Here is a 27,099-nt window from a genome sequence, read left to right as displayed (position 1 = left end):
CCTTTGCCCCAGCCCAGTGAGGAACTCAACAAGCCCAAGTGGGGTGCTGTGCAGACTTCTCTTACCCCGAGCCAGCCGCTGATGGACCCCTGCAATGTCCAACTGGGCCTTCTTGGCCAGGATGTCCTTACTTTTGCTCCCACCCCTGGCCTCGGCCACCCAGTGACCCTAAATCACTCTGGTCTGCTCACTGCCCATCTTTGTCTCCTCATCTCTTTCACCCCCTCCAAGTCTTTTGATTGGCCTGCTTTGAGCAACAGGAGCTAAAGCATCGGGTTTTCCTCCACCTTGCCAAAAGCCCACTTTGCAAATGATAAAACTGACAAGGTGGGCTGTGACTCAGTTCCCCAGTTAGTGTTGGAACTGGATACCAATTTGGGCAATAATTGGATCTCTAAGGCCAACCTCAGTTATTCTTCCACCAAGGAGGATGATACTGCCCCACCAATCTTTGGAACAAAGTCCAGTTTCCATCCCAGACCTGTGGCCTGGGACAATGACCAGCCTGGAACTTTTTGGTACGGATGTGATGTCTCAGTCCACACCACCAACTGCCTGAGGCTGTACCCCCAAAGTGCTACAGGACACCACTGGAACACGAGTGCGACCCAGACTCAATCCAAGTCACCACAGGATTCTCGAAGTCTTGGGTCCATTCCTCACTCCCACCTGCTCTCCAACGCAGTATCACCCTCCATTCAGCAAAACCTGGGCTCTAGAACCAGGGTGGGAGTCCAGAAAATATCCAAGGTTCCCAAGGGTCTCTGTCTTGATCCAGAATGCCAACAGTCCATCTTTACATCTCACACTGGGGCTCCATCCAGCCTGTGGCCAACCCATCTTCAGTGGATCCAGCTCTAGAACGCCTGAAGTCCATCTTGACCATAAGCTTGGCCAGGATCCAGTGGTAACAGCTGACTTGTGGCATTGTGAGCTGGGCTCTGGAATACCACAGTTGACTTCCAACTGCTTACTGCTTATTGTGGTCCGTTGTTCCTCAAACTTGAGTGTCCAGTAGCATCCACTCAGGCTTTTATTAAAAAGCGGGTTGGTTCTGAGTCAGCAACTCAGAGAATCTCAGGCGCGCCTTGAGATCATGCGCACCTACCACTTCCCAAGGGAACCAAGCCCAGGGGTCGTGGTGGCTCATAGCACGTCAAGCACTTGGTCTCAAGAACTCAGGCCTCCATCCACAGCTCTGCAGGCTGGACTTCCAGCTGCCGTCCACTCCAGACCTTGTTGTTACAGGGCTCAAGAAGGCAGAGACGCACCCCAGTTCACATTAGGGAGCCCAGAGAAGGCTGGCTAACTCCCAACACAGAATTGCCTGTACTGATGTTCAAAGCTGGCTACTGCTGCCTTCTCGGAGCAAAGATCCTGTCCTCTCCCTGAACGCATATCGCTTCCTGACACCCAATGAACAGTGTGACGTCCAAGATCAGGACATAAAGCCTGTGGCTTCCTCCTTGAGCTCACTGCCAGCCACCGCCAGGCGAGGACCTGTGGCCGGGAACCGACGGCTCCACCATCGGAGTCACCTTCTAAGCACAGCAAGTCAACACTGGAATCCTCGACACCGACTCATCAGGCCGCTGACCTGACTGCACAGCCCAGCTAGCCTGCGCCCCGATTCCTGATCCTCCCAAACCGTGCGATATGTCTGTGAAGTCACGACATTTCAGACCGGGCCAATTTGTGAGACCAACGGACACCGGGAGCCCAGCCCCTCTGCCCAGCCCCGCCCCGCGCGCAGGACAGAGGCACTGCAGCCGGCCGGTAAAGTGTTTGCCGTTGGGTTTTCGTTTGGCTGGTTGTGTGTACACGGTGTATACAAGTTGAGTTGTACAGAAGCCCAAGAAAGAGCGAGAGACGAGGGGGGAGGTAGGGGTCGGAGGCGGGGCGGGGGGGAGCAGAGTGGGTTAGAGAGGAGGGGAAAGGAGACCCATAAAAAATAGAACCACATCCAGACAACAAGGGGAGGGTCTGGGGTGGGGGGCAGACACAGACAAATCGCAGTAGAAAAGGAGGGGCAACAGGAGGGGACCTTTCTCCCCCCTCCACCTCCCCTGCCCCCGCCCCAGGTATGTACAATAAATAAGATTAAAAATAATTAACAAGATGCGTTTTCCCCCTCCCACCCGATGCTGAATGCCCTGGGGAGGGAATGGCCTTTAGCAAAGATCTTGGCCTGGAGGAGGGACTTGGGGGGAGGGGGACCCCCAGCTCTCTGAAGCCGCCCCCCCCTCAACCATACATAGACTTTTCCTATACATTATGTACAAGGTGGAGGGGGCTGGGGCTATGGCCGTGGAGGGGGGGATTGGGCGGGGGGAGGGAAACCGTTACTAAATAGACATTTATACATATATATAAATAATTTCTCTGTACACAGGACAGTGGGAGGACCGGGAAGGGAGTGGAGAGGGCTCAGGAGAGGGGGGAGTCGACCTTTGAACTCTGCCCTGTGGGGGCAGCATGGACACACCCTGACCAATGACACCCCCCCCTTCCCAGGCCCAGGGCCCAGGGGATAGCGCCTGAGGACACAGTTCTGTCCCAATTCTCGGTTCATGGAGGCAGTGGTCCCCCAGGCTGAGTGGGGTCACCCGCAGCGGCTGTGGGCCTGTGCTTGGGCCAGCAGGTCGCTGAAGGAGTCGAAGAGCTGTTCCAGCCACGGCTGATTCCGCATGCACTGCTGGACCACCTCCTCCTGGCCCAGGTCCTCAGCGCCGCCCTCGATGGCCAGGGTCTGCAGGGGGGAGACGTGCAGCTGGGGCGGTGGACGGGCGTGGAGGGCTGGCCAGGGGGTCGGTCTCTCGGGGAAGCAGGGGTGGGGGCTGGGGGCTGAACTCTTAAGTCTTTCCGAGGAGAGACTCTCAGCCCGGGTTCTTGCAGGAGGAGAGGGGCTGGGGTCCGGGCCTCCGGACACAGCCAGAGCTGGGAGGGGGCGATCCCGGGGCGGTGCGAGCTGCAGTGGGCTCACCTGATCTCGGCAGCGCAGGAAGGTGTGGTACTTATAGTGGTGGAGGGAGTGGTAGAGCGTGTAGTATCCCGACTTGTCCAGCTCAACCTTGAACTCCTGGGCGGGCAGAGTGGAGAGACTCAGCCCCAGCGGGCACCAGCAGCCCCTCCCCCTGCCCCCCGCCAGCCACTGCCCGGCCCCACCTGGGCTCGGACCACGCTCCTCTTGAGCTTGCTGAGCGTCTTACGGTTGTAGGGTTCCCCGGCTGGCCGCAGCCGCACGGCCCCATCCTCGGGGGAGCCCTCCCCACTCTGCTCCACCTGCAGCTGGGGGAACGTGTGCAGAGCGTCCTGCGGGAAGCCAATGGGTCAGTGGGACACCTCCCTGGACCCGCACACCCCAGACCCAACACCCAGTTCTCAGACACCTTGGGTGCCTCTGTTTCCCTCCAGGCTGCAGATGGGACAGATGCTCGGGCGTCAAGGCCACCTCAAAGGACAGGAGGGTCCAAGTCTGCATCGAAATGTGCTCTATGGCCAGGCCCAGGATGCTCAGACACCTAGTGTTTCACCCCCAATTCTCAGTACCAGACTGATACCCACCCGCGCCTATCAGAGGCAACCTAAGATCAAACCCCAGAATTCTCAGCCACACTAACGTCCCGCCCAGAATGCTCAGCTCCAGCCAGAATTCTCTTCCAGAATTCTGAGCGCCAGGCTAACATCCCACGCAGAATTCTGAGAGGCAGCCGAAAATCCACCCTGAAATCCCCAGTGCCAGGCTAACTGCTCAGAATCCTAAATCCAGACTCACATCCCGTCTGCAGTTCTCAGCCTGGTGCTCTAGGCAGGTCTCACCCTAGCTTCACGCTCTACTCAGACTCTCACAGCCTGTCCAGTAGCCAATCCCAGAATTCTCAGTCCCGCTAACATCCCACTCGGGCTTCCAGAACCCGAGCGGCATTTCATCCCATTTCCGGAGTTGACTAACATCCACTCAGAATTTCCAGAGCCGGCCTAAAATCCATTCCAGAATTCTCGGAACTGGATCCATATCCCACCCAGAATTTTCAGGGCCAGACTAACATCCCTTTGGAATTCTCAGAGCCAGATGAATATTCTGTCCCAGAATGCTCAGAACTGCCTGGATCCTGCAGCCCAGACCACTTGGCCATGGCAGAGGGGAATTCTGCAGATGGATTAGTCCCGCAGCCGGAACCGCAGAAGCCTGCAATATCTGCCATGGAGAAACCATCAGAATCTCACCACTGCGCCCGAGCAAGCCCTGGCGCCACATCTGTCCCTAAACCTTCATTCCACAGTCTGCTCCAGACCCCTACACAGACCCGCACCCCTCCATCTACTGAAGGACTGCCAGAAACACAGCAGTCCCCTCCAAACCACCTGCCCCTCACACCTCTCCTGGCCAAGCCCAGGAAGGTACAGCTCCACTGAGTCTGAGGCTCTAGGGCCTGTGGCCATGGCTGACATGAGCACATTTCCTTCAGGCTTGACCGCCAGGCCCCACTCACCCCTACCCAGGCCCCCCAAGCACCTGCAGAGCTGGGCTCAGCGACAGCCGCTTCAGGACTTTCTTCTTGTGCTCATTTAGGAGGCCGTCGATCTTCCGCATGGGTGGGAGGTACAGCTCATCTGAAAGATGAGGAGTGGGCATCAGAAGAGCCTGAGTCCCACAATGTACGGGAGCAAAGGAGAGTAGGTATCTGGGTTCCCAGTCCCCAGCTCTCTCCTCCCTCATACCGGTAAGTCCCAGCATTACCTCCCTCAGACCTGGGAATCCAGGCCCACAGCCCTTCCTCCCCAGGCGCAGGAAAGACCAGGCACTCAGCCCCTCCCCAGGCTTCAGCTCACCATGTGTATCCTCCAGGGCCTGGATCATGTCAGGGTCGAGTGCTGTGCTCACCAACATCTCCACATAGCTCCGGTACATCTCCCGCATCGCCCGTGTCTTCAGCAGACGCCCGGGTACTGCCCGCTCTGGGGAAGAAAGAAGACGTGCGCATTACTCCAGCTTCCTCTGAGGCCTCCTGAGCGGCAGGTAGAGACCTAAATGTCAGGGGCCAGGAGAGAAACCCCTGCTCTCAGGGACATCCAGGCCTGCTGGGAGAATGACAAGCACCAGTGCAAGAGGCTGTCAGAGCGCACCAGGCGCTGTGATGACCTCAGCCTAGGGAGGGGTGGGGCTCAGAGAAGACTTGTTCAAGCTCACAAAAGAGCTGAGTCTTGAGTACTAAGAAAGAGCATGCTAGACAGTTAACTTCATGTTTGACTAGTTCAGCATAGTTTTGGTGAAGTATAAAGCAGCATCAGTGAAATAGGTCAGAAAGATTATATCACAAAGGGTAAGACTGAAGGAGGAGTGTGGAGTTCAGACTGTGCAGGTCAGATCATGCAGGGCCTATAAACAGGGTGGAAACAGCAGGGCCTTCTTCTGGTGGGTACTAGGGAGGCATAGGAGAGCTGTGAGTAGGGGAGGGGTGAGTGTAAGTACAGAAAAACACCTCTGGGGCCACATGGGGGAAGCACAGGAGAGGTGCAACCAGGGGCCAGGTCAATAGAAGAAGTAGCAGGAACAGAATTCAGACAGAGACTGAGGGACAGGAAACCCAGCAGGAGGGCCGGGGCTGTGGGATAGTATAGAAGCGAGAGGGGCGGTCAGGGCAAAGCAGCAGGATGAGAACTTGTCATCTGTGGAGGTGAGAGAGCAAAGGGCATTGTCTGGAAAGTTCAGATGGCCAAGGGGTACAGACCCTGTGATGCAAAACCAGAACAAGCAGTCCAGTGGGCTGGAGGGCGGGGGGGTTTGGGGGGAGGCGTGTGGGAGGGTGACCTGGGGGAAGGAACAGGCCCGCGGCTCCCTGGAGAGCCGTGGGAGCCTGCCAAGTGAGAGGTGTAGAAGAAGCGAGAACAAACAGGGCCATGGACAGGACTTGAGGAAACCCACAAGGAATATAAGCAGTGTGGGGGAGGAAGAGAAGCAAAACAAGAAGGTGAAGCGAGGGCACCCCAATGTCCTTGAGGAAGGGGTAGCAATGTCTACCTGTCAGACCTAGCCCCACCCTCCTAGGGCTCCATTCTTGCTCAGGTTAAAATCCCTTCAAGATTTTTCTTGTCCTTCTGCCTTGTCCTCTCAATCACTCGCTCCAGCCACGGGTTTCCCCACTGAGCCTCAGCCTGGAATGTTCTCTCCTTCAAAGTCACATGACCACAAGGTATTCAGATCTCTGCTCCAATGTCATTTTCAGGGATCCACCCCAATCTTTCTAAAGCTTCACCCCCTTGGGCCTCCTGGTGGTGCAGCGGTTGAGCACTGGGCTGCGAAGCTGCCCGCAGCCTCTGCAGCGCCGGTTCAATCCCCAGTCACTGGGCAAGGGTCCCACATGGCGCGCAGACCTCTCCTGCCGCCCGCTGCTCCCCTCAGCAGTGTACTTCGGTCCTTCTGGGTGCTCTGCTCCCCACTCTGGCTCTGGTGAATTCTCTCACCCTCCCGCGCTTCTGACTGTACCCAGTGCTTGTATAAATAAATAAAAAATAAATCTAAAAAAAAAAAAAAAAAGCTTCACCCCCTTTACCGCCTTGATCCTGTTTGGATTTATTTTTCTTAACTTCCTTTAATCTCATCTAGTTACACACTGATTTTTCATAATGTCCTGTAATCTGTTACAGAATGTGTTTATCAGCTTGACTGCCTCCCCACCTTGGCTTTGTTTCTATTTATTTACTTTAAAAGGTTTTTATTTATTTATTTATTAAAAAAATGAACATTTATTTTATGTAAATAAATAAATATTTATTTATATTTATTTATGCATTCAAGAGCTGGGGGATAGGCCAGAGGTATGGGGGGGTGTGTGGGTGAGAAGATTCACCAGAGACAGAGTGGGGAGCAGAACAGGCGGATCTACTGAAACACACTGCTGAGGGGAGCAGTGGGGAGACAGGAGAGGTCTGCTGTGCCCTGTGGGCCAGCTCCCTGGCCAGGGATTGCACTCATGCTGCAGTGACTGCCAACAGCTTCACAGTGCTAAGACTTAACCCCTGCGCCACCAGGGAGGCCCTCCACCCCGGCTTTAGACTAAGAGCGCTAATGAGGAAAGACCATGTCTGTTCTGTTGGCTCCTGGGACCCCGGTTGTGGCACACGGTACGTGCTGGATAAACGCCTGCAGAAAGGGACTCAGGAGGCCAAAAGGGAGTGGACTAGAGGAAGGGGCGGAGATACTGGTCTAGCCACTTTCTAGAATCTTCATTGTGAATACAAGAAAGGAGAGCACAGCAGACCTAATTTGGAAGGAAGACTTTGGACAAACGAGATTCAGTGAACTCCTGAGTTGAGCAAAGTGTGTAGGTGAGTCAGGCTCCTGGTTGCTGAGGAGGAGAAGAGGCCCAGGCCAGAGAAGGAGAGAGGCCCTTGGCAGGCCAACTGCTACTCCGGGAGTGCAGAGTTCCGTTTTCCCCCATTTCACAGGCTTAGAAACCTCAGGACCATCGTGTTTATTCACAGCAGCCAAAGAGTGGAGACAACCCGAGTGCCCACCAAGTGGTGAAAGGAGAGGAAGAATCCATCTACGCAGGGGAATATTATTCACCCATAAAAAATGACGCACTGACATGCTACAGCCTGAATGGACCTTAGGAAACCAGTTCCCAAAGGGCTATAGACATTGTAGGGTTTCATTCAGATCAAGTGATCAAGAGAGGCAAATCTAAACAGCCAGTATCATTAGCAGCTGCTTCGAGCAGGCAGGAGTGCAGTGAAGAGCAAAGGGCAGCAGGTTTCTTTCTGAGGTGAAGAAAACATTCTAAAATTGATTACTGAGACCATGTACAACTAGAATCCACTGGATTTTATTCCTAAATATAGGAACCTTAAGTATTGAAATATCCTTTTTTGTTTTGAGAAAACTGAGGGGGGCCTCCCTGGTGATGCAGGAGTTAAAGAGCGCTATCAAGCTATTGCCAGCCACTGCAGCACAAGTTCGATCCCCGGCCAGGGTGCAATCCACATGGTACAATGGACCTCTCCTGACTTGCCTTCTACTCCCCGCAGCAGTGTATTTCAGTAGATCTGCCTGTTCTGTTCCCCACTATCTCTGGTGAATCCTCTCACACACCCCTGTACCTCAAAAAAACACACACACACAGAGGGCCAGAGAAAGAAAGGCCTGCACTGTTGGACTCTGTTAAAGTTCCTCCCTCGACCATGGCACCCCTGTCCCAGCCTTGGCTGCCTCCCTGCACCTGGCCTGTTCCTAGAGCTACACAGGCTTCCCAGAGGAAAAGAGTACATTTCCCAGGCTCCCTTGTAGCTGTGTGTGTCCAAGAGATTGAATTCTGGCCTATAGGATGAGAAGATAGGCTGTGGGGCCACACCCAGGTCAGGCAAGATAAAGGATGGTGGGGCACCACCCCCTTGCAGGTGTGACTCTTCCTACCAGCAGGGCTGTAGCTGCTGGGCTGCCTGGGACCTGGTGGCTGAGGACAACCTGCTGGGGGAGAGCAGAGCAAGAAGAGGAAAGGAAAAGTAGGAGCCTGGGCAACCTCAAGAAGAGCCTCATTTTCTGGGAATCCCCCAGACAGATCAGGGCTAGATGGACTGTGTAGTCCATGCCTCTCTTTACACTCACTGTACATACAATGTGTGAACACACCTCCCTCTGCTATACCCCGGGGGCGGGGGTAGGGGGTGGGGAGTGGAGTGAGCTCAGAGAGTCACCGTCACCCCCTGGTGTTTCCCATTTTCTCAGCTTCAAAGGGAGGGTAATTCCACGGCACCGGAGGCAACGTGGAAAATGCTTGAACGGTGCCTGGCACATGGAAAGCACCGGTCATATTAATTTAGGGGTGCAAAGGTTTTTGTTGCCATTGTCATCACACCCCAGCAACAGAGTCCACGCCCTGAACCCACTACAGACAAGCACCTCCTAAGTGCTAGCCCCAGCTTTTGGGGTTTTTTGAAGAATTATTTATTTATGCATACAAGAGCTGGGGTACAGGCCAGAGATGCAGGGGGTGAGAGGATTCACCAGAGACAGAGCAGGGAGCAGAACAGGCAGACTGACTGACTGAAATACACTGCTGAGGGGAGCAGCGGGCAAGATGGGAGAGGTCTGCCTTGCCATGTGGGTTGCTCCCTGGCCGACCGGGGATCGAACTCGTGCTGCAGAGGCTGCGGACTGCCTCATAATATGGTTCTTAACCCCCTGCGCCACCAGGGAGGCCCCTAAGTGCTAGCTCTGTTAACCCGTTTTACATATACGGCCACTAAGGCACAGACCATGCTCGCCCCAAGTCCCCCCTCACCCTCCAAACCCAGCTGTGCTGCATCCACTTCCTACCTCAGTTTCCTCCTATGTCTATGAGACTCATAATGGTATCTACTTCCCAGGAAGTCGGGGAAAATGCAGCCAGCTAATGCGCGTAGAGAACGGAGAAGACAGCTCATTCCGCAGTCAGGGGTACGTAGCTGTTACTCGTCATCGTTGCTGTGCTCGTAATCGCTGCCCTGTCCCCCTACTGATAATGCTCGCTGCGGCCCCTGAGTCACTGCCCGCTCCTCTGCTCCTCCCTCAGCCCCGGGCCCATCACGGGTCTTACCGTCCTCACTGGGTGCTCCGGGAGATGACTCTGAGTCCGAGGAGCTCCCTGGGGGGGCCCCACCCCCCAAGGCATTGCCTGCTGCCTCTTTCAACCACTTCTTCCTCTTCTTAGGAGGCGGCTCAGCCTTCACCTTGGTGGGCCGGGCCTTGGGCAGCCGGGACGCGGCGGGCTGCCCCGCGGTGAGGCTCCTCTCGGGCCGTGTCTGCCGCCCGCCTGCGCCCCGCTCGCCCCGCAGCGGACGCTCCCCACGCGTCACCCGCTCCTTGTCCTTTTCCTTCTCGACAGGTCTCGGCGGGGACGGTTTCTCAGGCGCAGGAGGCTCAGGCACCGCTGTCTCAGGCATCTGTTCTGGGGGCTTTTCAGATGTGGTCTTTTCAGGGGTCTCAGGCTTAGGAGGGGGTGCTGGGGTCTTCGGGGGAGGGGCAGAGCTGCCCCCCACAGCTGCAGGGCCCTTGGCCTGCCCAGAGCGTCTGGAAGGGAAGAGATAAGAATTTCAGTCAAGATTCCCCAAGGAAACCCCCATCCTCCTAGGGAACCCCACATGCCCTCTCTGTGGAGCCCCATCTCTCTCTGGTGTCTGTCTTGCCTCCCACGTCTGTCTCTGTCTCTCTCTGGTGGGGCCTCTATCCCCCACCTCTCTGTTTCTATGCCCACCCCCAACCCATTCCCTGCTTCCTCTGAGTCTTTGCCCCCCCACCTCCGCAGGATCCCCCTCATGCCTGTCAGCCCCGCCCGCCACCCCGCGGTACCTGACAGGCACTGGGGGCCGGTGCCAGGGTTTTCGAGCACAGACCCTCACGTAATCCTTCTTGTTGACGTTTTCCAAGAACTTTACATAAAGGCGCTGGTACCGGTTTTTTGCGTCCCCAAAATACCCCAAGTACTATGGAGGGAAAGAGACACATAAGGACTCCTTCATCCAGCCCGGCCAGGCAGCCCGGCACCCAGACTCCCAGCTTGACGCCAGCCGAGGCTTCCCCTTCCCCGACACCTCAGACCAAGAGCCAGCCAGAGCCAAGCTCCAGGGAGCCCCGCTTCCAGGTGGGCCTGCCCCCCACCCAGTCCCCGCCTCTCTCCGCAGGCTTACATTACTGGTGGCACAAAACTGCCGCTGCCCATCCTTGATCTCTGGAGTGAATTTCTGCAGCAGGGCCTTCTGGACTCGCCAGATGGGTGGGGGCTCACGCCCCGTCTGCAATGCCAGCTGAGGGGGGTGGATCACAAGGTAAGCAAGATCAGCACCTATGGGTGGCCCTGCTAGCCCCCCAAATCCTGCCTCTGCCACCCTCCCTCTATGCTCTGTAAAGGAAAGGCTCCCAAGAGGCCTCCCTGGTGGCGCAAGGGGTTAAGACGCAGCACCACGAAGCTATCAGCAGCCACTGCAGCGTGAGTTCGACCCCCAAGCAGGGAGCTGACCCACATGGCACAACAGACCTTTCCAGACTCCCCACTGCTCCCCCAGCAGTGTGTTTCAGTAGATCTGCCTGTTCTACTCTGGTGAATCCTCTCACCCCCCCACTACACACCTCTGGCCTGTACCCCAGTTCTTGTATGCATAAATAAATAAATCTTTAAAAAAAGAAAAGGCTCCCAAGAACACCTGGCTAACAGGTATCTTCTGGCCCTTGAGCTCAGCCCTGGGGATGGAGCCTGGTCCTGTGTTCCCACAGGCCACCAAATGCCCTCCCCATTGAGCCCTTCCTCCTTGTGCTGCGAACTTTACTTCCCACAGCTCTCGTGTCTCCTCCCACGTGTCTCTGAGTAATATCAACCTTATCAATAACATCAGCATATTCCAGCTACCATGCTGACCCCCAGGTACAGCAGTAAACAAGACCCCTAAAGACTTGTATAGGATCTTCAGTACCGAGACAAGCAGATGAATAAAAAAGTGTGGAGTTTGTGTCAAGAGCTGACATGGGTTTCCTGAAACTTCTCAGGCTCCCCATCACCTGGGCAGCTAAGTGACAGGATGTCTCTCCCATCTCTGCTTCCTCCCAACACTGAGATCCCCACCACAGGGCGCCCCGCCCCTGGGGCTAGAAGCCCACACATGTGAGTGAGACCCGGCATCTGATCTCAGGGAGTGAAGGAGGAACAAAGGAGCCAGACACAGGCACAAAACCATAATGCAGCAAGTAATAAATGTGCTCATGGGGGCTGCACTGGAAGCCTAGAAGGACCTTGAGCTTGTTCGGGACCCAAGCATGCCTGACGTGCACTGACTGGGTGAATGAGGGGCAATCCCTGCATTCAGTGAATCCACAGTCAAGTGATTATCAGGGTTCAGATAATGCCAATGGACTGATGAGTGCTGCTGAGCACCAGGCTCAGCAGAAACCAGTGCTGGCATCAACTAGTGATGTCTGCCTTGGGCAGCAGCTGCTACACTTGGCTTAGGGGCAACTGCTTTACGCCTGGGATTTTTTTCCTACCCCTCGCATCAGGCAGGGGAACACAAAGGAGCAGGTACAATAACCTGATGAAATTGAGGCCCTGAAAGGCTGTTATATGAAGTCTTGTACCAGCGTGAGGCAGGATGAGGCAAGGATATTGGTGTCCTAACAGACTTTCCCCCAGGTGACCACCTGCTGGTTCATCAGCAAACCATCTCACTGACCCAAGGATTGAAAAGTCCACTCTGGGGCCTCCCTGGTGACTCAGGGGTTAAGATGCAGCACTATGAAGCTGTCCGCAGCCATTGCAGCACAAAGTTCGATCTCCAGCCAGGGAGCTGACCCACATGGCACAGCAGACCTCTCCTGTCTCCCCACTGCTCCCCTCAGCAGTGTATTTCAGTAGATCTGCCTGTTCTACTCCCCACTCTGTGTCTGGTGAATTCTTTCGCCCCTCACACCTCTGACATATACCCCAATTCTTGTATGCATAAATAAATATTTAAAAAAAAATAAAGAAAAGTCCACTCTGGAGCACATCCTGCCTTTCTCCAAAACTTCCCAGGGGCCCCCTTCAGACTTGGCAGCCTGGATGACAGACTTTGCCTCAGTTTCCTCTCTTCTCCTGTTACTGCCCAGGCAGGTGATCCAGAGCCCTCAAAACTCAGCAGAGACACTCCAGGTTTCTACATGTGCTGGTGCCTCCCCCCACAACATGAATATGATATTCCTTGTTCTAGTTCTCTTTGAGAAAGTCATCAGAGCATCCCCCCTGCAAGGGGAGACTACCCCCCTACTTCCTCTAAGAAGCACCAAGAGGCTCTCAGGCTCCTGGACTTACCACATTCCTATGGGTTTGGAGTCTTCTGCCAAATCACTCTTCCTCCCACAACCCCCCTCCAGTCATCAGGCACAACCACCCAAGCCAAACCATCCTGCCTCTCCACATGTCAATCATATCAGACCATGCCCACTGCCTCCCTTGCCAGCAACATGTCCCCTTCCAGAATGGCTTCAGTGTGATTGGAGAAGAACTGACCAGGGACAGCCAATCAACACAACAATCACTAACTCCTTCCAGGCCCCAAATGCTGGGCTGGACCAATCACATTCTCTTCTGGGAATCTGAACTGTGACAGCTGACATAAGGGCAGTCATGGGGAGGATTTGAAGAGGGTAAGCAAGAAGCACCCAAGGTGGTATTAATGAGAAAGCTTAAGGTGCGTTAACAGGGGAGTCAGGGTTACAGGTCTGTGGTAGTGGACCGACTGCGGATGGACCTCTCCCCACAGGCCAGCACAATGTCAAGCAGACACCCACTGACTCACCCCAGAATAATCTGCCCCCTGCCCACCTTCCCAGCCTCAGCTCACTGTCCGTTCCTTAACGCTTGTATCCCTGCACACCACAAATATGCTAAGGTCTTCCTCACCACAGGACCCTTGCACAAACCCTTCTACTTGAACCATACTTTTCTCCATCCAATAAACTCTTACGCGCTCAGAATTTACATCCTGTTCAAATACGCAACGTTCCCCAAAAAGTGGGAGTTAGTATTAACGCTCCTGTTTTGCAGATGGGGAGGCTGAAGCACAGGGGGGCAGCCTTGGTTCAGCAGCCCCTCGGCACAGATGGCTCCAGTCTCAGCCAATGATGCAGCCGATCTGAATCGATACAGCCTATGAATATGACACACGCGGGATTTCAAAAACTTGGCCCGAGAAAAGGACCTAATACATCACTGCCTTTTCCTATATTGATTACGTGCTGAAAGAGCACTTCAGGTAGGCTGCTGTAAATCAACTGTGTTCTTGGGGCTAATTTCACCCATTTTTAACTTTTTTTTTAAGCAAAGATACAGGAAAGTTTAAAATCATGTTCCTGTCACATGCCTCTTGGCTGCCTTTCTCCTAGCACAAACTATGGCCTGTGGCCCGTTTCTATAGATCTAGGCTCTGTAAATCTTCTGTCCAGTCTAACAGGGTGGTAAGAAAAGAAAAAGAATATGTGGCAGAGACCACAAAGTCTAAAATATTCACTATTCAGCCCTTCACCTAAGACTGCCATGCAAGATTGTCCGAAATTGCCAGAGACCCAGCAAGCAAAGGTCAGGGGGCGTATCCCACATGACCTACTCTGGGATGGCTGGGCCTGGGGTGAGCTGCAATGCCAGAGAGCTCCCATCGAGTGGATACCAACAGGATCCCATTTTACAAATGATGAAACTGAGGCCTAGGAAGGTCTGGTGTCAGTCCAACTCAGAAGCGGCAGAGATTTGAGTCAGCCCCACGGACGCCAGCACTGAGTTCTTAATACCCACCCAGGCTCCTACCTGCCCTGACTCTGAGGCCAAACCCTGTATCTGGAGGAGGGCTCCATGCTGGGGCTGTGTGTCCCCCACTGTAACACACATTCATGGTGTATTTTTAAGCATCTGAGTTTTCGCTCCATCCCTTCCCCTGCCCTGTGCCAGCTGAGAGGTGGAGTCGGACGGCTGTGGCTCCAATCCCAGCTTGGTACCAGTCAGCTGTGAGTCCCTCTAATCTGACCATGAACTTCCTCATCTGCAACAGCCATGACCGCCTGGCCCAGCACTGACGCTCAGCAGTGTCGGCCACTGTCACCGTCTACACCTGCTAGATTGCACGCAGCCACAGCTGAATCCCCAGCTCCCAGGCCGGCAGAGCCAGGAAAGCCTGTGAAGGCTCTGAGCCTCAGTTTCCTTCCCTGTAAAATGGGGACAGTAACTCCTATAATGAGGTGACTATGAAGATAGAACCTGGAGGGCCTCCCCTGGTGGCACAGGCAGTTGAGCACAGCGCTATGAAGCTGTCCGCAGCCTCTGCAGTGTGGGTTTGATCCCGACCGGCCGGCGAGGGTCCCACATGGCGTGGCAGACCTCTCCTGTCTCGCCTGCTGCTCCCCTCAGCAATGTATTTCAGTCTGTCTGCCTGTTCTGCTCCCTGCTGTCTCTGGTGAATCCTCTCACCCTCCCATGCATCTGGCCTGTACCCCGGTTCTTGTATGCATGAATAAAGAAATCTTAAAAAAAAAAATAGAATCTGGAATCAGATCATGAAGAGGGTCACGTAGTAACACGAATATAGCAAAGGCCAACACATTTAAGATTGGCTAAAATGATTGATTCCACTATAAAAAGAAAATCAAACTTAATTCTGCGATGTGTTCCCCCCTCCCCCAGGAGCTGGTAACCTGCCAGTGGTCACAGGCTGTGGTCACACCAGCCTTAGAAGTCGGTAAGTCAAAATGAAATAATGTATACAAAGAAGATAAAAAGCTAAAAAAAAAAAAAAAAAAAGAAATAGTGTATACAAAGCACACAGAATCAAACACAATGCTGGACAACAGGTCAGGGAATGTTCTGGCTGCCGGTGGGTGTGGGTACACGAGCCTTCACTTCAGCATTTTGTGGCCTGTTACTGACATCCTTTGGTACGTGGTGAATTATCACAATGGAGAGATAAAGTGTGGGGCAGATGTGACGTCTGGGACTGGTGGGGCAGGCGGAGCAGACAGCCCGGGAGGAGCAGGAGCAGGAGCAGCGAAGGTGTGCCAGCCCCATGGGAGCGGAGTAGTGGGCTCACACAGCCCCGTTACTCGATTTGCTCTACTTCTCCCAAAATCAGGTAAAACTACATGAAAAAAAAAACTTAACTTCACCTCACAAGAAGCACTGGGTAAGAAAGTGGATTTTATCATCTAGTTGCAGCTCAGCTACGTGTGTTCTGTACCCGTGAGGCTGGGGGCACCAAGCACGTGCACCGACAGGTTGGGGTGTCTCAGCATCATGCTGCTCTGAACTTGTGGTTTTTTAATACTGAAAATAGGTAGTACAGACCATTTTGAAGATTTGAATAAAGCAATGAAAGTGCCTTGTACCTCACAATTTAAAAAGCGTGATAGTGACCACTCGTCATTCATTCATCCTGTAATTCTTCCATCTGTGTTTCAGAAGAAACGACACCCGAGATTAAATGAAGTGTGACAACAGACATAAAGGACCAAACCAGTTTCTGTCCCCTTGTCAATACCCAGAGTGACCAGTATGGACAGTGACTGTCCTTAGCAGTGGGGAGACTACCATGGTGACAATGGCCGCTGAGCCCCTGCCCCTCAGTGTCACCTTCCTGGTCATATGCATCCACTGATGCAATTCTACCCTCCCTATAAACCAAGGACAGCAGAGGTGGGCAGACAGGAAATATTTTCGGCTCTGTGGATAAGCTATGCTCTGCCAGAATCACCCTAGTCCTCCACAGGGTGGGGAAGGCTGACAGCCCTGGCCTGCAAATGAATGGGTGTAGCTATGTGCCAATAAAACTTTATTTATAAAAACAGGCACACCTACTGGGCTTGGCCTGGGGTGGTTATTTGTCAACTCCTACAAGTAATGGATTTCTCCCCATAAAATGTTTTAGATATGGTCAGACAGACGAATGCCCCCCAGTGACTGGCTGAGAGGCATCTCACGCCATCTAGGTCAGGGGCGGGTGGCACACAGGAAGCCTGGCGCTCTACACAGCCTAGGCAAGCAGATCTGCAGGATGAAATCACCCGTCACACACGTTTCTCAGAATGCACCCCCTTGGTAAGCTGTGCACGACTGTGCCTTACAAGTTGTGAGTATTCACAAGCACCACCATGTAGGGCAGAATCAACGCCACCACCATGTAGGGCAGAATCTCCAAGCAGCCTGGCCCTCTGGCTTGTGCCATTAAACCAGCAGCTCAGTAAGGCCAGGCCCTCAGCACCGGGTTCCTCACTGAACCTCAGCACCTACGCAGAATTTCAGCAACCACCGTCAACAATCATCGGTTCACTCCGCGCTAACAGGCTTCCGCCCAAACAACACTGCCCGCACAACCTCAACTGCCGGGCCAACCTCCCCATCAGCCCGACACTGTGAATTCAGGGGCCAGGGGCGCTGGAGCGCCCGAGCCACCGCGCAGGGCCGGACTCACCTTGAGGGACGGGATGTCCTCGGCGCGGATCACGAACTCGTCCCGCTCGCGGAAGATGCCCTCCCCGCCGCTCTCGCCGGCCTCCTCGTCCGTCTCCCCGCACAGGGCCGCCGTCTCCTGCTTCTTGGCCAGGTGCAGGGGCCGGGCGTCCGGCGGCTCGGGGTCCTCGGGGGAGGGGGCGGCGGGCTCCTCCGGGGCCGCGGCGGGCGGGGCCGCGGCGGTGGCAGCTGGCAGGGGTGGCGGGGCGGGCGGCGAGGGCAGGGCGGGGGGCGGCGGGGGGGCCGGGGGCGGCGGGGCTGGAGAGGCGGGCGCTGGGGCCACCAGCGGGGGCGGCGAGGGCAGGGCGGGCGGCGCGGGCGGAGGGGGCGGCTGCGGCGTCGGAGCGGGAGGCGGCGAGGGAGGAGGCTTCTCCTCCAGCAGCGGGGGCTCTGGGGAGCAAGAGGGGGGTCAGGGCAGACCCTGTGGCTGTGAACCCCCTAAATCCCAGGCGTGGCTTTGGAAGGCTATCTGGTGCCCCTGCAAACTGGTAGCTGAAAAATGCTCCTTTTTCAGTCCTTTCCGGCTCCTTGCAGGTGCCAAAGTCCTCTTCCCACCCCTGCACGCCCCGGGCCCCTTCATCTGTGGTTCTTCATCTCACACCCATCCGCCCCAGCTCGTGTCTTTCTTAATCCTCTTCTGGCGCCCTTGCTGCTCCTTCCCCAAATCACCTGTCCCCTCGCCAGTATCCCAGAAGCCTTCCTCCCCAGGTGTATTCACCTTTTCCCCAACCCCACTGGCGCCCAAGGGGCTGCCCCCCAAGTCAAAATGTAATTGTGTCCTGGACAATGACTGTGTCCCCATCCCCCTAATGTCCAGAAGTCCTCTCCTGTCCCATCAAGATCATCCCCAAGTCCCTACAAAGCTCCAGCCCAACTTAAGTTCCCATTTGTGCCCCAGCACCTCTTCCCTCGTCCCTGAGCGTCCGTTCCTGGGCCAACAGCAAGCTCCTGCAGCACCAGTCACCCGGAAACCTCAAACCAACTCTGGCAGCTCTCCTGAGCCCCTAAAACCTGTCTCCCAGTCTCAATACCCCTCATAGTTGCCTCAAAGCCTGCCCCCTTACTTCCCTTCTTAGTTTCTCCCAATCTCTAGCTCATCCCCTCCGACCATGATCTCCCTCCTGCTCGGGAGGTCTTGTCCTCACCCACTGAAGCCTTCCCTCTCCTGTCCCACAGCCTGTCACCACTCTTAGGACTCCAATGCCCTCCCCTCTGTGCCACCTCCCCAGAGAGCTTGTGATACCCCTCTTGATCACCTTGAAATCTCTCCCGACTCCCTACAACTGCTTCCTCTCCACCCCCGTGTCCTTAGCTACAACCCTGACTCAGCAAAGAGGTCCTCACCCAGATGCTCTCCTGTGAGGGACCTTGGCACTCTGCTTGAAACTGGGTGCTCCCTTCTTCCCTGATGCCACTTGCCCTGTCACCCACCTTCCTACAGTCTCCAACGGGGACTGTACTACCAATCTCTCACACCCTGTAAAACCTCTCAACCTGCAATCCCCTTCCTGTATCAACCTGTACACCCTCCTCCAAGCCCACCTCCTTCGTGTCCCAATGCCTGTTCCCATTAAAACCCCTTATATTTTAGCCAAGCTCTCTCAGGACAGAACACATTCTAGACGTGACCATACGAGGCCCAGTCTCTCTCCTAGTCACCCCAGACAAGACCCACCTAGTCATTTAGTGCCCCCGTCCTTCTTCAAGCTACCTCCCCACACCTCGCACTGCCTCCCCAAGACCTTTTTCTCCTTAATCACACATCCCCAACTCCTATAGTCCTTTTCAGACCCCATATTGCCCACCAGTCTCCAAAGCTCTCTCAGCGCCTCCCCTCTCACATGGGTGCCCATCACGTACAAACTGCCTCAACCCCGTGTTCTCTGCTGCCCACCTTCAGGCCTCTACAGGCCCTTCTCAATCACTTTTTGTCCTCAGTCAGGAAGCTACCTCCATAAAGACACTTATCTCCCTCATCTACAACGTGAACAGTGTCCCTTGCACAGTACGCAACCTGCACAACAGTATCTAAGCACCCAAATAACAGGAAACCCTCGCCCAGCCCCCAGAAAGTCTTCCCAGAGCTCACCAGGTGTGCCATTGCTGCTGGCACTGGGGAGCCCCGGGAGAGGGGGTGGCCCCGGGACTGCAGCCTCCGTGGCCAAGGGGGGCCCGTCTGGCGGGGAGGTGTCCTTAGGCCCAGCCAGGGGTGGGTCGTCCAGGGCAGAGATGGCAGAGGAGATGCTCTCCTGCAGGTCCCGGTTCTTGGCGACAGAGTCTTCCTCATCCGAGGAAAAAGAGGGCAGGGTCTCCAGGTTGCGTTTCAGCTCCTCATCCAGCCGTTTACAGGGTGAAGGGCAGCCCAGCCCCAGCCCCTCGCTCTCAGCCGCCTCCAGCGCGCCCCCTAGCCCGAAGGCACCGGCAGGAGGGGGGTGCGGCACGGTGGGGGCTGTGGGGGGCTGGGGCTGCAGACCTCTGGCCGGCACGGTGGGTGGCACAGTCTTAGGGGGGCTGAGTGGAGGCGTCAGGCCGGCCTGGTAGAGTGGCGGGTGGCGCTTGCCTGACTTGAGGAAGTCCAGGAAGGAGGCCATGAAGCCTGACTTCATCTCCGGCTGCTTCTCCTCTACCTCCTTGATCTTGGCCTCGATCTTCTCCCGAGTCAGGCTCGAGTCCAGACTGTTGTGGTCGGCGCCCGATACGATATCGCCTGACGAGACTCCCAGACCCTCACCAGCCTTGGGCACAGAGAGCTTGATCTAGACATGCAGGCGGTGGGGTATTAGGGCCCACTAATCTGGGGTCCCAACCCTTCCTCCCTCAGACCTGAGATTCTAGGCCCCCAGCCTCCTTCCTCAGACCCAGAAGTCCAAACCCCCAACCTCCTCCCTCAAAGCCAGGAGTCCAGGACCCCAGGCCCCTCCTCCTTCAGACCCAGAAGTCAGGACCAGCCAACCCCCTTACTTTGAGATCTTTTACTCCAAATTTCTAGACCCTTAAAATACAACCTCACAGACCACTTCTCTCCGGTTCTAGAATGACAGAACTGAAGTTCCTCTCTCACTCTACACACTGACCTCTCCTTGCCCAGCCCAGGAGTCCAGGTCCCAGACCTTCTTCCCCTAAGACCTGGGAATCTAGGACCCCCCAATTCTTAGCCCTTAGGGTCTGAGAACCCAAGAACCCAAGGTCACCCCCTACATCCACGTAAACCCAAGAGCGCCAACTTCCAGGCCTCTGTGGGTGGGACCAGAACATTCCAACCCTCACATTCACTTCCTCACAGGCTTCAGACATAAGCCAACACCACCCTTCCCTCACGCATAACCCTCGGCTGGACCCCCACTCCTTTCCTTTCTCTACGCTCAGGCATGCCGGCCCCACGCGCCCTCACCTTTAGCGGCTTCAGCGGCTCCAGGCGGTTGCCCCCGGCCTCCTCGACCTTCCGGCCCCGGCCTCGTCCTCGGCCCCGGGGTTTCTTGGCCCCATCAGCTGGCGTGGAGGCGGAGGCCGGCCCAGCGCTGGTGGGGACCTCCAGCGGGCGGATCCGGGGCCTCCCCCGAGGCCGGGGAGGGCCATCACGCTTGGCCTTGGTGGGCTTGCGGCCGCGGCGCCGGGGCCCATCGGGACCCGGGTTGGGCGGGCAGAAGTCGATGTCACCTAGCGGCGAGAGGGCCGGGCGGGAGCGGCAGCTGGACACCAAGTCGGGCAGGCGCCGGGGGTTGAGGCGGATGTCGGCCGGCACGTCGGCCTTGTCCTCGTCCGCCTCGAACTCGTACTCCTGAGCGTACAGCTTCTTGGGCGTCTGGAAGGGCGGGTCGCGGCGCCTCAGCAGGTGGAAGGAGGATGTTTTGAGCAGCTTCTTTGGCTTGGTAGAGCAGAAGATGGGCGAGGTCAGGCCTCCCTTGGGCTCCGAGGCAGGCGGGGGTGGCGGCGGCGGGGGCGGCGGAGCCGCCTGGTGCGGCCCACTCTGGATCAGGCCCAGAGGCTCGGCGTTGACCGTGGAGGGCAGCTCAGGCGGCTTGTTGGGGTCCAGGCCCAGGCCCGGGGTCTCCGGCCCAGCTCCAGACGGCCGACCGGGGCAGTAGGCCCCGTAGGGATCGTAGGCCGGGGGTCCCGGAGGCGGTCCGGCCCCAGCCTTGGGATCCCCCTCGTCCTCCGGTGGCCCGGCCTTGCCGTAGTCGTCCGCTGCCCCTCCACCGAACATCTCTTCCATGGTGGGGAAGAAGCTGCGCTCCTCATCTTGGAGCAAGGAGTCAGGGAAGCAGATGGACGTGAGTGGCACGAAGCGGGGAGCCTTGGTGCCTTGTGGGCTGGGGCTGCGGTAGGCACCAGAGGGGTCCTTGCCCTCGGCATTAGGTGGCCCCACGCCGGTGTCCCCGGGCCCGGGGGCAGCGGCTCCAAGGCGCCGAGCAGTTCCTGCATGGCACCAGGTGGCTCCAGGCTCTCCTCGGGTCGCAGGCGGGGACTGGGGGCGCCGGGCTCCAGACCGTGGCTGCGGAGGTGGGCCTCAAGCTGGAGGGGCATGGGTGGCGGAGGCGGGGGCGGCGGAGGGGGCGGCTGGGAGGCCCCGTCCCGGGGGGCTGGCTCAAGGAGATGGACGCCAACTTTGGGGGCGCTGGGAGAGGGGCTGGGCGCGTGGCTGAGCACAGAGGGGAGCAGCTGGGGGGGAGGTGGAGGCAGCACCAGTGGGAGATCAGGGCCCCCGGCCTCCAGGAGGAGACTGTGGGGGGTGGGCTGGGCGGGCTGGGCAGTGGGAGGTGGCGGGGGCGGGCTCTTTTGCAGGAAGGCCCCCAACTCCTTGGCACCTGCCCCATAGTGGACAACTGATGTGGCCAGCCCCTCGGGGGTCTCGCCACCCCGTTCTGGCCCTTTTTTCTTCTCCTTCAGCCTCCCCAGGCCCAGCTCCAGGGCGGCCGTGGCACCCTCATCCAGGCTGGCACTGGTACGGATGACACTCTGCAGATGGTACCTCTGGGGGTCTTCCTTGGCCAGCTCATAGGGTGTGCCGGGAGGGCCCCCAGCCCCGCCATTCCCCCCAAGTCCCTTGGAGCCGTCAGCCGCCCCATCTTCGCCCACCAAACCGTCCGCCCCTGAGGTCCGAGGGGGGCTGGGCGCCTGGAGGAGGTGCTGGATGAGGAACTCCTCATCCTCCGTGCGCTCGGCTGGAGGCCCGCCGGGGCCCGCCAGCAGCTCCGAGCCGTCCCCCTTGCCCTTGTAGCCACCTGCTCCGGCTGCATAGCTGCCGGCTCCCGGGGGCGCCAGGAACGGGGCTGAGGCCAGAACAGAGCTCAGGTATTTGCCGGGGGCTCCCGGAGAGCCGACACCAGGTGGGCGACCGGGAGCTGGTGGGGACTGCAGGGGTCGGATGATGTGGGAAGGGCTGGCCTCTCCACCGCCCCCCAGGGAGCTGGGCCCCCAGCCACCTCCGTGGCCCGAGAGCGCAGGGGAATGGCCGGTACTATAGCTGAGGGAGGGGCTGGCAGTGGGAAGCCCCTGGGAGTGGGCAGCTGGTCCTGGATAGGGCTCACCTTGCACCCCATACAGCTGCCCCTGTAGCTGGTCTGGGGAGTAGCTCTGACACGTGGCTAGACCAGGAGGCGGGGGGCCACTGGGAGGTTGTGGGGGGCCCCCAGAGTAGCTGGGGCCTTTGCTCAAGTCCTGTGCTTGACCGCCTCCAAACCCTTGCCCATAAGCCTGGGGTCCCAGAAGCCCTTGGGGCTGACCTGGGGAATAGGCCTGGCCTCCTGCTCCACCAGCCCCGGAGGCCTTTCCGGTGGCATAGGCTGCCCCTGGCCCGCCCAGGCTCTGGCATTTGGGGGTGGCGGTCGAGCGGGGTGGTGGGGGCCTAGTGGCACCACCTGCGGCGGCTCCATAACCGCCTTTGCCCGTCTTATAACCAGGCGACTGAATGATGGGGCGGTAACCTCCACCACCGCCGCCCGCCCCACCTCCACCGGTCGCCTCAGGGCCAGCAGCCCGGCCAGAAGCCCCAGCAGTGGCTCCACTGGGCCCAGCCTTGCTAGGCTCACCAGCGCCTGGGGAAGGTTCCCCACCGCCCAGGGGGCTGCAGGCCAGGTTGGCCCGGTGACCCATGGAGGGGTAGCTGCCTCCACAGCTCAGGTAGTGCTGGAGGGCATGGGCTGGTGGCGGGGGTGGTGGGGGCTGGGCACTGGCTGGCCGCTGGTAGTGCTTGATGACCGTGTCCTGGCGGGGCAGGGCCCGCTCAGGTGGTGGGGGGCCCGGAGCAGCTCCCGAGAAGTTATAGAGCTGTGGGGAGGATTGTTCGGCAGCGGCGGCAGCAGCAGAAGAGGAAGCCAGCAGGTTGAATTGAGTTGGGAGATGTCGAGGAGGTGGGGGTGGGTCTGGGGGGCCAGGGCGGTAAGGAGGGGTCTGGGCTGGGCCAAGACCAGCGGGCCCCAGGACACCACCCCCCGCCAGGCGCTCAAAGCCTAGCGAGGAGGGCACCGTGGGTGCCTGCGAGGGCTTCAGGTGCAGCACATCATGAGGGGACAGGAGCCCGTTAGCCGGGGGGCTGAATGGGGGGTCCTGGAGGCTAAGGGATGAGGGCACCGGGAAGGGGCGGCTGCCAAAGGAAGCTGGGTGCTGGTAGGCCGACAGGGCAGAAGAAGATGGGAAGGTGCTGGAACCCGGCAGGGCGCCTGAGATGAAGAGCTCCGTGGGGCCTGGCGTGTGCATGGCTGGGAAGGATGGAGGAGACTACGGGTCAGCGCGGATCACAAACCAGCCCCACCCTGGACCCCCTGGGCTGGCGCTCGGCTTACCTGTTTGCCAGGAAGGGCTGCGGAACTGGGAGAGGAGAGAAGAGGCAGAAGGGCCAGGCTGGGGGCCCCGGGACTCCAGGGCCGAGATGAGGTTCATGACGGAGGCGTCGGGCCCTGCTGAGCCCGCGTGATGGAGGCCAGTGTCAAAGAGTCCAGAGAGGCCTGGCCAGGAACAGGGGCGTAGAGTCAACTAAGTGAGCCACAGGGAAGAACTGATAGGGAAGAGGCTGAAAGCAAGTTGCCATGGTAAAGAGATAGGACTATGGGGAAGGAAGGGGGAAAGACAAGCAGGACAGCGAGCAATCTCAGCGTACGGTCAAGGAGCTCAGGGAAGGAAAAGAGTGGGAAAAAGGCAGACATGAAAGGAGGTGGAAGCAAAAAGCAGAGTCCTTATGATGGTGATGGTGGTGACCGGGTGTGTGGTGTGTGTGTGTGTGGGGGGGGGGTATCCAAAGGATCTGGGCCATTCCAGCAAGAAGGGGAAAGGGATGGGATAGGCGATGCCCTGGAGAGACCAGAGGGCGGGCTGAGAGGACAAGATGAACCACAGCGGGAGGATTCTGGGGGGGAAAGGAGAAGGAAAAAAAAGGAAGGACGCAACCAGGAAGGTCAAGAATCAAACTGGACAACATAATCTCCTTCTAGGAAGGAGGGCGGCAGGATGAAAGAGGGGAGCCAATCAGCAGCACCAGAGGCAGGGCCAGAGCGGGGAGACCGTGGTAACGGGCAAGTCTAGAGAGAAAGGGGGCGGCCCGCAGGGCCGGAGCCAATCAGAGAGAACGGGAATCAGGAAGAGAGAGTTCGAGAGCCCAGGAGTCCGGAGAACGGGGCCGACCCAGGGGGAGGGGGCTGGAGAGGGGGGCAGGTGCGCGGGCAAAGCCTGGGGGACAAGGTGGGATCTGGGGACCGAGGGGTCCGGGCCACCTGGAGCCGAAGAGGCGGCGCCAGAGTCCAGGGAGGACGAATCCGGCGTGAAATTAAACAGGGCCCAGCAGCCTCGGAGGCAGCCAATCAGCGGAGAGCTAGCAGGGGGCGGGCCAGGACAGAGGGCAAGGCCAATTAGGAGGGGGTGGAACTTTCGGCAGCCAATCAGCCGCCGCGGAGGGCGGGCCGGGCCGGGCGGGGCGGGGCGGGGGCCGTACCTGCCGGGTGGTGGTTGGTGGCATAGCTTTGCAGTGGGTGGGGGGCCGCGTAGGCCTGGCGGTGTAAGATGTCCGTCTCGGGGTGCGAGGTCCTGGAGCTGCCATAGACCAAGCTGGGGAGAAGGGGGGGATTTTAGGGTGCGCTCCGAAGTTGCCCTCCGAGAAGGGAACTCGGCAAATCCCCCGGGGACTTGGGGAGACTCTGCCAGCTGACTGGGGGGTTAGCTCAGGGAACCCGAGGCCCTAAAGGGGAGAAGACCGGGGAATTGGGGTACCTGACGAGAGAGCCGTAGAAGGGTCTCCGTTCGAGCCCCCATAAATAGGACCCAGAGAGTCTCACGCTTAAACAACACTGACATGCGGAGGCACACGCAGGGGCGGGTAAACAGAGGAAGTCCCTCCAGCTCCAGCAGACCAGGCTGGGCCCTCCTGCGGGGCCCCCACCCCGCCGGGGCCACAGAGCCCTGGAGGCCAACTTCAGAAATGCACTTGAACGCCCTCTCTTCGGCAGACACGTGGGAACACACAGGAGGGTGCAAAACGAGTTAGGAGCAGGAGGCAGATTGTTCCCCAAACGGCAGGGATGGGGGCGGGGAGGGGCTAGGACGCAAGGAAAGTACCAGGTACAAGTGCGAACTTGAACACCGTCCGTCCCCCAGGGTTGAGGTTCAAATGCATGGGCCCATGCAAAGTCAAGGATGTGTGCAAACCAGTCCCCAGCTCACCCGTGGGGAAGAACAGAGAGAGAGTGAGGAGCCCCACATGGAAAATTCTAACACACGTGGGGTCATGCCCAGCCACGCTGGGAACCCCGGGTGTGTGCAGAAAGAGGGCTCGAGAGGGCAGAACACCACTAAGCAGCAGCCAAGGGGCAGGGTAGCCGGTGAACCGGCCGCCAGCCACGCAAGCCCAGGGCCCACGCTCGCCAACAAATACACCCGGGGAGCAGCGACCTTCCCACGCAGCGGCCCCAGCGCCTGGCCCGGACTCGAGAGGTCAAACGCACCACTCCGCGCCATCAGCCGGGATCCTCAGCCTTCGGGGGTGGGGGAGCTGAAGGGGGCGTGTCTCAGATGCCAGTCCCCCCCCTTACACACAGCCCCAGCTTAGTAAGGGGGCGGGGCCCTGTGCCCACTCTGCGCGCGGAATTTGGGGGGGGGGCCCGAGTGGCGCGGCCTCGCGCGGTCCCGGAACAATAGGACCCGGGAAGGGGGGGCGCGCCCCCCAGGTCTACGTTCTAATTCTCCATTCCTTTCCACCTTTGCAAGAGCAGAGCCTGGGGCGCGGGGGGGAGGGGTCAGCAAGCCGGGAATCCGAGAATGGGGGGAAATCCAGGCCTTGCTCCGCCAGTCCCTCCCACCTTCCCAAGGCCTTTCCGTCCGAAATTGTTTTGCACCCCCTTTTCCCGCTGCATCTTCCCCTCTGCATGCCGGAGCTGGCTTCGGCGGAGTTTGCAATTTGCAAACTGGGGCGGCGGCGTTGTTGCAAACCGAGGAAGGCCGCTCCCTTGCAAGCCGGAGGGGAGTTTGCGATGCACGCGTCGCCGGGCGGGCCGGGCCCGGCCCGGGGGGGCCCCCACCCCTGGGCCCCTTCCTCCAGGCCGCCTTCGGCTCCTTACCTAGCTTTCGCTGACCTCTCGTAACTCCATCCCGCCCCGGCGCCGAGCGGGTCCCCGAAGCCGGCGCTGGGGTAGTTCCTGTCCATGAATTGGCCGCGGTGGAAATTGGGGGGAGGGGGAGGGAGGGAGGGGAGGGAGGGGGCGCGCGCGCGCTCTCCTCCGCCGCCGCTCCCTCCGCTGCTGCTTTTTTTTCCCCTTCTCTCTCCCTCTCTCTCTCTCTCTCTCTCTCTCTCTCTCTTTTTTTCTTTGCAGCCGCGGAAGGCCCGGGAAGGCCCCGGGCGGAGGAGGGAGGGGGCAGGGGCGGAGGGGCGGGCAAGGGAGGGGGTGCAGCCGCCGAGCCAAGGAGGGGGGAAGGGGGGTTCCCCCTGGAGGGAAAGGGGGGGAGGAGGGACCCCGCTGTCTCCGCCTTTGCCCCGGCGCTTGCAAGAGAAAAGGGGGGGCGCGCGCTCAGGAGGGGGCGTCCCGGGCGGCCCCGGGGTGGGTGCGGGCGCTGGGTGCTCGCTCTCTCGCCGCCGCCGCGCCGCCTCCTCCTGCTCTGCGCTCACGGTGCAGCCATCTTT

General features: G+C 58.3%; 1 protein-coding gene across 1 annotated transcript; it reads right to left on the bottom strand.

The window, feature by feature from the left end:
• Positions 1-26,654, bottom strand: PRR12 (proline rich 12). The gene is given in 15 exon segments (XM_037516991.2): positions 1-2,749; positions 2,984-3,079; positions 3,166-3,312; positions 4,517-4,614; positions 4,834-4,959; positions 9,579-10,051; positions 10,331-10,464; positions 10,669-10,785; positions 16,960-17,387; positions 19,087-19,753; positions 20,389-21,380; positions 21,383-23,695; positions 23,780-23,941; positions 24,922-25,034; positions 26,540-26,654. Coding segments are annotated over 15 exon segments (6,099 nt in total). The 5' UTR covers positions 26,626-26,654; the 3' UTR covers positions 1-2,602.
• Between the last annotated feature and the right edge of the window lie 445 nt (positions 26,655-27,099).

The sequence above is a fragment of the Talpa occidentalis genome, unplaced genomic scaffold (assembly GCF_014898055.3).
Source record: "Talpa occidentalis isolate TD23 unplaced genomic scaffold, MPIMG_talOcc4v2.1 talOcc4.17, whole genome shotgun sequence".
NCBI classification, from domain to species: domain Eukaryota; kingdom Metazoa; phylum Chordata; class Mammalia; order Eulipotyphla; family Talpidae; genus Talpa; species Talpa occidentalis.
Note: the sequence above shows the minus strand (reverse complement) of the source record. Positions and strands in the feature narration are given on the sequence as shown.